The sequence below is a fragment of the Mirounga angustirostris genome, unplaced genomic scaffold (assembly GCF_029215605.1).
Source record: "Mirounga angustirostris isolate CCGP_5_RB_7025 unplaced genomic scaffold, mMirAng1.0.hap1 SCAF_1, whole genome shotgun sequence".
NCBI lineage: Eukaryota > Metazoa > Chordata > Mammalia > Carnivora > Phocidae > Mirounga > Mirounga angustirostris.
The window spans coordinates 208,199,296-208,211,618 of NW_026991709.1; the positions used below are offsets into that span (position 1 = coordinate 208,199,296).

The following is a 12,323-nucleotide window of genomic DNA, read 5'->3' on the forward strand; positions in this document are numbered from 1 at the left end:
GCAAAGGCCCTGAAGTGGGAATGTGTCTGGATTGTTTGCAGTGCAGCGGGGAGATGAGTGTGGCTGGAGGGAGTGAGGGAAGGAACGGAAGACGAGGGTGAGAAGGTCACAGCGTGAGATTCTGCAAGGCCTCTGGTTTGCAACAAGGACTTTAGCTTCCCTCTGAGCTAGATGGGAGGGTGGGGGTTCCTTAGCAGATCGTGAAGTGAAGCAAGCTCTTTCTATTACCAAGAGGTAAACTGGGGTGTGGAGGTGGGGTGCAGCTGAGATTCACTGACCTCTGCTTTAGGGGTTTCGGCGCTGCTCAGCAGGGAGGGCTGGGGGCGCCAGAAGGCCGCCACTATTCGAAAGGCGCTGGGAGCGCGGCTTCAGAACGCTGGACAGCACCCCTCGCGTTGCCGGGAGACCAGGGAAGCGGCGGCTCTGGGGGCGGAGCCTTGGGAAAGCGTCCTTTCCCAAGCCATTGGATGTGAGCACCAGGCGGGAGACACCTATGGGGGCGCGGCCCAGGGCGGAGCCTGCAACAGCGCCCAATTGGAAGTTTGCTGACGGCACAAGGGCGTGGCGTCTCGAGGCGGGGCCTGCTGGGAGCGGCGCCTGTAGAATACTTCTGTTCCATACCGGGTCTGTTGATTGGGCATAAGACGGGCGGGCCGTGTGCACCAGGCCGACCTAAGGGCGGAGAGCACGTGGTTTGGTAAGGGAGGTGTTGTCAGAGGCCGGACCTGAGCCGGCCTCTGCGCCCCTCGCGTGGAGACCCGGGCACAGGTTCAAGATGTGGCTGGAGGGGGTTCCCACTAGATCTCCCAACCTCCCCTTCCCTGGGAACGCCACCGTCGCCCAGGGAAGCCCCCAAACCCGGGGACTAGGTAGTTGGCTTTAAGAAGCTGATACTGAGGGGCGCCTGAGTGGCTCAGTCCTTAAGCGTCTGCCTTCGGCTCAGGTCATGATCCCAGGGTCCTGGAATCGAGCCCCACATCAGGCTCCCTGCTCAGCGGGAAGCCTGCTTCTCCCTCTCCCACTCCCCCTGCTTGTGTTCCCCCTCTCGTTCTGTCAAATAAATAAAATCTTAAAAAAAAAAAAAAAAAAAAAAAAGCTGATACTGAGGTCTCGGGACCCAGAAGAGCAGGAGTCGGATTTCTAGGCACGGACTGGGAATCCAAAACCTCTGGAAGAGGAGTTGGGGGTTTCGAATATTTGACAGAGTACTTGGAGCCCCGTGTTGGTTGGTTGTCCCAGGAGGCTGGAGAGTAATGTTTGCTCCAGTTTATCCAGCCAGGAATGGAGCCTATCATTCCGTGATATTCTCACCCCCGCAGCCCAGTGCCAAGTAGGCTGAGCTTAGCTGTCAGCTTCTTGGGAAACGTTGGAAATGGCATGGGCCCAGGACTTGCGACCTCAGGAAAATGACTTCCATGGCGTTTTAGACTTTTCTGCTTGTCTCCCAACCACAGAGCAGAGTGCCTATGGGCCCTCTACTTCTTGTGGACTGAGGCAATGCAGTGCCCCTCTCTGGGCCCGTCTACCCTGTCTGGGACATGTAGGTGTTACCTCTCTCAGGTTTGGGGGCAGTTTCCTCACCTAGTCCAATGAACTCTATGGCCTAAATCACCCTGAACCTCAGTTCAAATGCTCCAGGACGGGAGTCTCTGCTGATCACCTGGCCTGCATTCTCACCTCTCCCACACACCTATTCTCTGCCCAACAGCCAAAAAGACTGTTCTGAAGCATAACTGAGCCTGGGTTCTCCACAGCTCAGAGTCTTTCCATGGCTCCCCACTGCCCTCAGAATCAATGTTAGAACTCCACTGCTCGGGGCGCCTGGGTGGCTCAGTCGTTAAGCACCTGCTTTCAGCTCAGGTCATGATCCCAGGGTCCTGGGATCGAGCCCCGAGTCGCACTCGCTGCTCAGTGGGGAGTCTGCTTCTCCCTCCCCCACTACCTCGCTTGTGTTCCCTCTCTCGCTGTCTGTCAAAAAAAAAAAAAAAAAAAAAACAACTCCACTGCTCAGCTGTCAAGGCCCTGTAGTGGTTGGCCCCCACTGAACATCCAGCCACACTTCTCATCTTACAACCAGAATGCTTCACCCGCCCGACTTCAGCTGCCTGAAGTCCATTCCCAACACACAGCTGAACTTTTATGCATGCTGTTCCTGTGCACAGCATAACCTGTGCTCACCCTCCCTAACACACCTTCTGGTTCCGATTTAACTGTCCTGTCTTTCTTAAAACACAGTAAGCCTTGGGCGCCTGGGTGGCTTAGTTGGTTAAGCGACTGCCTTCGGCTCAGGTCATGATCCTGGAGTCCCGGGATCGAGTCCCGCATCGGGCTCCCTGCTCGGCAGGGAGTCTGCTTCTCCCTCTGACCCTCCTCCCTCTCATGCTCTCTGTCTCTCATTCTGTCTCAAATAAATTTAAAAAATCTTAAAAAAAAAAAAAAAAAAAAAAACACAGAAAGCCTTCCCTGACACTCGCAGCACAAGCTGGAACAGGGCTCTCTTGGTACCTGGAAGCTCCATGAGAGCAGGACCCAGGTTCATGTTCCCAGCACCCTGTACAGGACTGATAAATAAGCAACACCCAATAAATACATGTGGAGTGAATGAAACAATGAACACATGAAGTTTCCATTTATTCTGGGATGGATTAGAATGAGCATCCAGGCCAAGAAGGCTTGCTGGTGTGTGGCCCATAATTGTGTCCAGAAGTCTCAGGATAGGCTTGCAAAGGGCACAGACCATGTGGGGCTCACCCCTGCAGACTGCATCCTGAGGCTGAGCCCAGCTGCAAAAGGCCAGGCCTGGGGAACCAGGTCAGTCCTTCGGGGTAGGACAGGCCTGGCTGACTACACAATGGTCAGTGGTCAGAGGGACAGCACACGTTTCCCTGCCGGAGTGGAAGCAACTGGGTGTCAACTTCCAGGTCAGACTGGACCCCAGCCCACAGGGACAACCAGGACCCTAGTGATTCTGCTCAATGTAGGAAGGAGGAAATCCTGAATCTGTGTCCCATTACTGCTCAGAGGCCCCCTTTGGCCCTAGGTCTCAACCACCCCCCACCTCCCCTATGGGATCAGCTGAAATTCTCTGCAAGCCTCTGCCCCTCTGACTTCATCTCGGCCCACCACTCATGTGGCCAGCTTTTGCCTCAGTCATGAGGTCTTTCTCCCTTCCTCCCTCCAAAGGCATCCTGAGCCCTCTGGGGTGGTGTCCAGTCCTGGGTCATTGACCCTCATGGTCTATCCACCAGGTAAGCACCCTACCCTGATCAACTTGCTGAGTAAGCATGTGGGCCACTGGCTCTTCCCGCTGATGCTCCCCTGGTGATCTCTGCTGGTGACTGAAAGAGGCAGGACACCCTCCTCTGGCAGCATGTGGGCTGAGGCATCTCTGTTGCCCACCGTGTCCCTGGCCGAGGAGGACCTGGAGAAGCATCTCAGTGAGAACCTCCTCCAGGCTGGCTTCCTGCACTTAGAGGGCAACAGGCCTGGAAAGGCCTTGGTCAGCTCTGAATGACATGCCAGCACCCAGGTCTTCTCCATGTTCACCGTGTCGGCCATACCTTCCTAAACCCAGCTTGCTGGGACGGCAGGTCCTGCGGGCTGTGATACTGTTGCTGACCAGCTGCATCACAGTGCCATTAGCACCGAGGTCCCCAAGCAGTTAGGGTGCCAAGGGATGTGTGCTCATGAGCTGTCGCCTTGGGACAGGTCCCCGCCATGCTGACCACGTGATGATCCTGATGGTGGTTGACCACCTCCCAGGGCTGTGCCAGCAGCATGGGATAAAGCCTTCACCCAACTCTTTAGTGGGTTGTATAGTGTTCCCCCCAAAACGTACATCCAAGTCCTAACTGCCGATACCCGTGAATGTGAAGGGTCTTGGGATGCGCTCACCCTGGATTAGGGTGGAGTTGAAATCCAATGACTGGTGTCCTTGTAAGAAAGGAGCCTGAGACACAGAGGCTCACAGGGAGGTCCCGTGAAGGAGGCGGAGCCTGGAGTGATGCTGTCATGAGCCAAGGAATGCCCTAAGTCACCAGAAGCTGGAAGAAACAGGGCAAGATCCTACTCCGATACTGCTCTGTTCTTGACAATGTCTCTCAGGTCAACAAAACTTGCCCTGGCTTGGGGAGCGCTCAGGCCGGCCCCAGGGACCGAGACAGGCATCTATTCGAGACAAGCCACCCAGGGAGCCACCCTTTTTCAAAAGAGGAACGTGGCACCAAGTCACAGCTCCCTGAGGCCTCCACTTCAAGATGGGCTGGGAGCTCTTTCCACAGCCTTCTTCAAGATTCCTGCCCTTGTGAAGGGCCTGCATTCAGAAACTTCAATGTGGTGGTGGTCAGCGCTTTGGAAACTGGTGTTAAGGAGAGACTCGTGCCAAGAACACAGGCCCACAGCTTGAAGGTATTTGGCAGGCGGGGTAGGGCCTTCCTTCCCGTGGGTTTCTGAGCGCTGCAGGCTCCATCCACAGCCTGTGTCTTCTCATTTCAATACAAGGTCCTAATGATCTGGAGGGGCTCTCTGTCCCAGCCCCCTGGAAGTGTCTAGGAGAGACGATGGGTCATGGACATGTCACATCTCATCAAAGTCTGGGTTGGGACCCATCCCTCAGGTCTGTCTCATCTCCACTGGTGCGCGCACACACACTCGAGGGATCCCAGCTTGCGGCAGGCCCACCTGAATGCTCGCACTGTGGACCACCTCTCAGGTGGGCATCATACCATCCCTCCCTCTCCCCGAATTAGACCACCTGGGTCCTCCTCTGCTCCAGAAGACAAAATTCTTCCAGTGTTTTCTTTTGTCTAGTGCAGAACACCTTTCATTCACCTCTCCAAGGCAAAGCTTCATCCTTTGAAGGCACATTAGATTTTCTGCCTCAGCGGAAGAGTTCTGAGTCAAGAATAGTTTGATTTTCTTCCAAAGGCTATAGTTAACCAAGTACAGGAGGCCAAGGGACTTCCCGGGGTTCAGAACTCAAATGGTGCCTGGTCTGAGAGATGGCAGAGAGACGGCGAGAGGAGAAGGGTCTCTGCAGAGGTACAGCCCCAGGCCTCACCCAAGAGGCTCTTCCGAGACAGAGCTGAAGCCCGGGCAAAGGCAGTCAGGGCGCCTCCCCCACTCCGCCCCCTCCCCCCGGGGCAGGGCCAGAGCTGGAAAGCGCTGCTCTCAGGGCAGGTTCCTTCACCTTCACACAGCTGACACTTAAGCGCAGAACAGTCAGTAGCATCATTGGCCTCTGCCCACTGGGTGACCAATGGTCCCCCAAACAATGCAACACTGCCTGAGATTGAGAAGCACCGCTCCAGGGAAGCCTGCTAGAACGGGGCTGGGCCACGACTGAGCGTCTGGGCGGGGGCTGCTCCAGGAAGGCTGCTGGAGACACAAAACCACGCCATCCCGACATGGAAGGTTCTATGGCTGGGTTTCCCAGATCTTGGGATGCTTTAGCCAGATTCAACTGGCCTTTTTCAAGTCAGGTTACACGTACCAAACCTCGGACATTTTACTCCATGGTGACGTGAAACTGCACTTAAAACAACACCAGAACCCATGGAGCAGAAAAGCAAGCATGCAGAACTGTGAGAGCAAATCCCCAGACACCAGCCTGGGCCGCTCGTAAGCCACTCTGCAGACCATCAGGAATACAAGGTCCCGATGTAACCGGCTTGCTGGCCCCAGCCAACCTTGGAGTTAAGGCATCTAGAGGCCTGGAGCTGGACTCTTTTGTGACAGGGGACTGCCCTGCCACCCCCGCCCTGCATTCCCGTGCCGGGAACAGTGGAGGAACCTGCCCATCACACTGCCGGTGGGTCAGACACCCAGGCCTACGACGGGCACAGAGTTTTCTTTTTCTTTATTTGTCTACATTCAGCTTAATTCAGATGTACTGCCTGAATGATCCAGACATACAAAAAAACCCCACTCTTTCCCACTGGTTTTTAAAATAAAATCTTCACTTATAAAACTGAAACACTAAAGCATTAAAATACAGAAAGCTCGTTTAACTCACTTCACAAAAGCATTAACAGATGATGTATCCCTTCTGTAGCTATTTAAAGACAAACTGAGTTAACACTAACACCAATTGTAAATAGACAGAGGGATACGTAACTGCAAGAACTCAAAAAACTCTACTCAGACAAAGTTGTGATGGCAACTAACAAACCACTGAAGACATGGAAGTCCCAAACACGGCTAAATATGGGTCACAGGACGGGTCACAGCAGTGACCAGCTGCACCTCACAACACAGCAACGTGGACAGGTTGGGGCGGAGGGGACCTGGAGGCCAGCTGACGTGTTAACTGTGATGCATAAAACTGAATCTTACAACGAGGGGTAAGTGCAGAAGGTACAAATCTTCACCCCTCGGGGGGGCTTTATCTATACTGGTAGTTCATGCTGTGATCTGCGTTTCTGCCGTAGCCGCCCTGTGAGGACTGGTAGGAGCTGGGAGGGCCGCTGTAATTCTGGCCGGACCCCGGGGAGTTGTAGTTTGATTGTGACGAGTAGCCTCCTAGGGAAGAGAGGAGTGGGGTTAGAGGGGAGCAGCACGGGGCTCGCCCTGCCATCACAGCTCAGGACCACGGCCAGCACCCGAGCCGTGCTGTGTCCGCTTGTGAGACCGCCGCAGGGGAGCAGGACGGGCACGGCCGCTCGCTCAGGGCCTTTCCTGGGTCATCAGGGCTGGCGGTCACCGACACCCTGTGAGGTGGAACCACCGGACCCTGGTTCGTAAGCGGTGGGGATCTGTCCTGTACAGACAGCGGCAGCGGGAGCTGTCTCTGGGGGCCGCCCGAGCACAAGGCTGAGCCTGAAGCCCCTGAACCAGAGGCCACACAGCAGGCTGTCTGGGCCTCGGTGTTGTGAGCATTTTCCATACAGGAGCCATCATTTTAAGACCAAGGCAACATCTGGACGTCTGGCTTCTGAAAAGCCGAGAAGCTGGAGGTATGCCTGAGCCCGTGTGCCCGTGTCTCCCTCTTCCTGTTCTCATCCCACATGGAAGCCAGACGGCAGGTGCCACTGCAGCCCTGCCTACGCCACCCGCCTGTCCACGCCAGGCGATGCCCCTCATCACCTGACCCCCCCCCCACCGTACTGTGCCACCTGCCGATCCAGGCCCACCTTGTTTGCCTTGGTATGAGGAGCCGCCCCCAGAGCCACCGCCGTAGCCCCCGTGTGACCCTGGGTTGTAGGACGACCCGCCTGAGCCGTAGCTGTTCCCGCCGCTCCGGCCTCCACTACCACTGTAGTCTGGGGGAGAGAAGACAGCGTGGTTAAGGGGCCTTGGCAAAGACACGGCTGGGGTGGTCTGGGATCCTCGTGCTATGGCCCTGGAAGTGGCAGGTTGGGACCACGGGCCTTTACAAATCTCCCTGTCCCATCTGCTTTCATCTGGCACACGTCCATTCAGCTGAGGACTGCCAGGGGCCCGGCTGCAGCCCTGCAAGGTCATCGTGCCCTGGGTCAGCCCACTCACCAAGCTCGGACGCCCAGCTGCATCCTGCCTTCCCACCTACTCCTCCAACCCAAGCTTCCCAGCAGTTCAGGAACCACACGGCAGCTTCCTCTCCTCCCACCCAGCTGCCACCAGACACCCAGTGTCCCCTGGCCCCCACACACAGAGAGCACGGCTTCTTTAAAGTCCCTGGCCCGCCTGCGGACCAGTGTCCCATCACAGAAAACAAGCGCCCACCTACGCTTTCCTAGCTCGGCCACCAGCTCAGCTGCAGCCTGCTGGGTGTGGGCATGAGGGGGAGGGAGAGGCGGGGCAGAGAAGTGACTCGGGCTCTTTGGGGGCTGGAGGCAAGGCTGTCCCCAGGCCCATCCCCAGAGCTCCCCGCAGAGCAGCCGGCCCCGACTCACAGACTCCACCCTTGTGCCCCAGCCTCAGCGCACAGGCTTCCTTGGCACAGGGGCCTCCGCTAGACCCGCCTTCGGAGACCACCACAGGAAGGGAACGGCGAGGATCTGGGCCAAGGGCTCTCTGCCTCCACGATTTCCCTAAAGCCCGCCCAGCAGCCAGCACCACCCGGCTTCCTTCCAGTCCCTGAGCAAGAGGCCAGGGCAAAGGCCGACTTCCGACACTCCACGGGGTGCGCCGCGGGCCCGGACCCCGGCCAGGCCTCGGGGCCCTGGAAGCCAACTCACTGAATTTGCTCTCGTAGCTGTAGTCTGATCCGCCCCCGCCCCCGGGGGAGCTGTAGGAGTTTGAGTAGGAGGAGTAGTTGCCTTGTCCATGGTTATAGCCCTTCTGCTTGCCCTGCGGGGGGCCGTAGTTGCCATACTGGCCCTGGCTGTATGACTGCTGCTGGCCTTGGTGGGACTGGTAGCCCGAGCCGTAGGAGGGCTTCTGCTGGCCCCCGTGCGGCTGCTTCTTTCCGGCGTGTTTCGGGGGCACCGGTGAGCTGTAGTTGTCGCCTTGGTAGTAGGAGCTGTAGCCGGAGGAGCCACCACCGCCCCCGCCGCCGCCACCACCGGCATTCCCAGAATGCCCTCCGTTGCTGTAGAACTGACCTAAACAGGAAGGCAGCGGGTCAGGCGGAGGATGGGGGGAGACGGGGGGGGGGCAAAGACAGGGAAGGTGGCAGCTGTGGGTCCTGAAGGCTGACTCACAAGCCCCGCTGCCCGGGGCCAGGGCAGAGGGCCAGAGGCAGGAGAGCGAGGAGCAGTGGCTCGGGTCCTTAAAGCAGCCAGGTTCGGGCTGGTCCAGCCTTCAGCGCCACTCCCCCATCAGCTGACGACAACAATGGATCTTTGCCAAGCAGCCCAGGACAGTGCGCCAACAGCAGCTTTTGCAGCGGATGTCAACATTACAATGAGATGAGCTCCAGCGCGAGATGACATTCATGACTAGCTGTTACCCAGATGTCCCCGACGGTGACAGGGAAAGCAAAGCCCCAGAGAAGCAGCCGGCCACCCCCACCGCCCCCCTGCTGTGCTGGGAAGAGGCTCTGCAGTCAAAGGCCTGGGGAACCCCAAGGGATGCTCTTTAACAAGGCCCCGGAAACTGGTGTCACTCCTGGACGAACAACTGGTCTGATGTGGCTCTTGGAGAAGTAAATGGAGAGTTAGTCAAATGACCTGGGGGCGTCTCCCTGGTGTGACTGGTGCAAACGTAGGACTTAGGAGTGATTCTCATGGGGAGGCTCGCTAAAAAGTTGGGATCCGAACATCCAGGCCAGGCCTCCAGTTACAGCCGCAGACGGCCCCCCAGAGGGCCCCTCTTGGTTCCCAGCACAGCTGCCAGGGGCAGGCGGACCGAGCGTGGATTGACAAGCGTGCAGGGAGGCCGCCACATTCTCAGACCCTGAAGCTGAGAATGTCACAGTAAGACCCTCCTCTGGTCCTCCGTGTAGATCCCATCCCGCAAGACAGGTACGTCCACACCCTGCCCCCACCAGACACTCAGGTGGGCCGACGGGGGATGGGTCAGCGAAGGGGAGGTGGGAGGAAGGGGAGGCCAGGCCGTGTGGGTGGCTCGCAAGCCCAGCAGAGCAATCCCCAGCGCTCCCACGGGGCCGGTGGGGCTCCTGGCTGGTGGAGCAGGTAGGTGGGCCTGTGGGCACGCCTTCGCCGGTTGCTGCTGCCTCAGTCTACAGACGGCCGGAGCTACCCCGCTGAGCCCAGGGTGACTGGGAGGGGGAGGGGACACTCGCACACAGCCAACCTTCCTTCCCATATTTAGCACCAAGGGTTCCCCCGCCTTTTGGGTAGAGTTAATTTGGGAGTCATCCCATGCCTCCCACCCGCTGCAGATGTGCACCCCACGCTGCTAGGTCTTGGGTTGCTGGAACAATAATTTGGATAAAACTGACCTGTGACATCAGTTTATTTTCTTCAGGTGGCCTCCTCCACCCCTCCACCCGCCCCCATCACAAAGCCAAAAACACCAAGGAGAAGGGCATGGTCCACAATGCAAGAGAGCAAACATGCGAAGGCCTGGCAAGGAGGCTGGAGGATAGGAGGTCCTCTTCAGACCCCCTCTCAGAACCCCGCCACCTCAGCTGCCCCACGGCCTAAACTGAGCACCTCAGCGCCCCTCCTCAAGCACAGGAATGAATGAAGACGCCAAGTACTGAGGACTTGTTACTTTAACATGTATTGATTAAAAAAAAATAAAGGGAAGGAGAAGTTTTCAACGTCATTTCAGGATAACTATTTCCTGGTATAAAAAGACATTATTCTCAAACAATAACTTTCTAAAAAAAAAAAAATACATCATGCAAAGTTTTAAAAAGTTTCACTGAATGTTTCAAACCTCTGGGAACAAATTATATAGTAACCGTTTTGACCACTTTTTGCCTGAAAAAACGCAAAATCTTGCAAGTCAACGCAAAGGCAGGCTTTGCTGCAAAGGACTGCTGACCAGAGCTGAACCGTGCTCTTTCCAAAAGGGACTGCCACTGGGAAACGGGGGTCTTGGTGAAGAACGCTATTGCCTCCATGTGCCTCTGCGTACAGGGAGAAGTCAGAAACTCCAGCCTGCACCCAAAGGTGAGAGGGCAGAAGATTCCAGACCTTCTGGAATCCGTCATGGCTGCATACCCAGCAGCACTGGGTCCTCACGGGGAGAACTGGGCTGCGTATTAAGTCTTTCTGCTTAATTATTTTAAAGCCCCATTAAAACAAACAACTCTAGAATCCCATGCATTTGCAGCTGTGATTAGGACTTGCAAAATTCCACGTTCTCTCTCCCTTGAAGCCTGTCTGTTTCCTGCACTAATAATGGAAGCACAGTTTTGATACCTTTGAGAGTTCACCTCTAACTAAACCAGCCACAAAATACCACACCCCCAAACAAGAACCCACCAGAGCATTTACAAAAGGCGGGAGAGGTTAACTTAGCACAATGTACAATTCCCAATGTTCCCAACGTTTTACAAGCTTATTTAAAAAAAAAAAAAAGAAGAAGAAAAAAAAAAGCCAGTTGCTCTGGATTCAGATGTGATAAAATCATTTTCATTACTGTCAAAGGCATCAACCAGATGTGGGAATTTGTTAAAAGGTTAAAAATTCATACAAAACCTGCTGTAAATTAAGACAAAGGTAGATTAAAATGCATCATTATCTGTCTCTTAAATAAAGTAATGCTTTCCATAAAAAGCAAAGGTGGGCTTTTGCCTTGATGCTGACCAGCGCTGGCTCTAGAATTCTGTGCAATTCTGCACAAAAATGCATTCTCTGAAAATTGTTTTCCACTTATTGTGAACTTCAATATGACCAAGTTCAAAGGCAAATCACGATAAAAACTGCCATTGTCTTAAATTCTGCAGGCTAAGAGTTTCAGACAAGCTGCGGTGACAAGCCACGGTTGAGAAACCCAGTGAAGCACAGGGGCACAGCACGGACACTTTGGGTTTTGGAGTTCGAGAAAATTGGAGTAAAAAGTTGATTTTGTGTGCAATACTTTTAGATGCTCTAGGAAGACCCAAAATCATGATAGCCGTAGCAGTCTGTGAAAAAGTCACCTACAAAAGGGGGAGACAGAGCAGAGAAAAAAAATTAGAATTCTTTTGAAAAATGGCACAGAGCGCCACATTTGAAATTCATGTTTTAGATTTCTCTGCTCCTGTAACCCCCCAATGAAGGCTCCTTCTCAAGACAAGAGCTGCGCACTGTCAGGAAAAGCATCATCAGAGGACTGGTGCTTCGCATGGCTTACAGCAGAGAAATTTAAAATTCTGACTCTTAAGAAAATTTCAAGTCACACAAATATGTGTGTTAACATTTAAAGAACAAATTACACTTTTGCAGAACGGGGCTGGAGGATCGTCTGCCCTAACCACCCCTGAGAAGAGGTGCGTGCCACTCCTAAATCTCAGGGAGGCTGCTGCTGCTGGGCCGCCCTGCTCTAACTCAGGTGTGGCAGCTAAACTGTAGCTTCTCCCCAACCTCAGACAAAGAGAAACACACACTTACTGTAGCCTGCTGTCGCCGAGTTGCCTCCATACCCATAGCTGCCATATCCCGCGCCTGGAAGGAACACACACAGGGTTACAGGGCTGGAAGGTGAGTCTGCCCTGCCCCTGCTCTCCCGCCGTCTCGGCCTGACCCCAGGGGCCCCGCACGCTCCAGGGAGCAAGCAGGGTCCACGGGCCAACACAAGGCAAGGGTCCTCACCAGCGTTCATGTAGCCTCCATGGTTGGCGCCACCAAATCCTCTCCCTCTTCCTCGACCTCGGATGTTTCCTCCTCTTCCCCGCCCTCGAAGGTTCGGGGGCGGGGGCACTTCATTGTGCATGGGGCCTCCCATGCCAAACCCAGGGTTATGTGGCTGCAGGGAGAGAACAGAGACGAGGGGCGTTCACCTCGCAC

The 12,323-nt window shown here is 55.3% G+C and overlaps 1 protein-coding gene across 9 annotated transcripts in view; it reads right to left on the minus strand.

Annotated features, from left to right (window-relative positions):
- Window positions 1-277: 277 nt before the first annotated feature.
- ILF3 (interleukin enhancer binding factor 3) overlaps window positions 278-12,323 on the minus strand; it is a 33,338-nt gene continuing 21,292 nt past the window's right edge. For 2 of the 9 annotated variants that reach the window (XM_045863010.3, XM_064571004.1), the window contains 5 exons: window positions 12,129-12,282; window positions 11,928-11,981; window positions 8,157-8,522; window positions 7,131-7,259; window positions 5,841-6,519 (listed from right to left, as the gene is read on the minus strand). In XM_045863010.3, the coding sequence (XP_045718966.1) occupies window positions 6,383-6,519; window positions 7,131-7,259; window positions 8,157-8,522; window positions 11,928-11,981; window positions 12,129-12,282 (840 nt within the window). In that variant the 3' untranslated portion in view covers window positions 5,841-6,382. Of the gene's footprint in view, window positions 673-3,261; window positions 6,520-7,130; window positions 7,260-8,156; window positions 8,523-10,084; window positions 11,477-11,927; window positions 11,982-12,128; window positions 12,283-12,323 lie in introns of those variants that run through there. The other 7 variants (XM_064570993.1, XM_064570989.1, XM_064571000.1 and 4 more) reach the window with 4 other exon arrangements.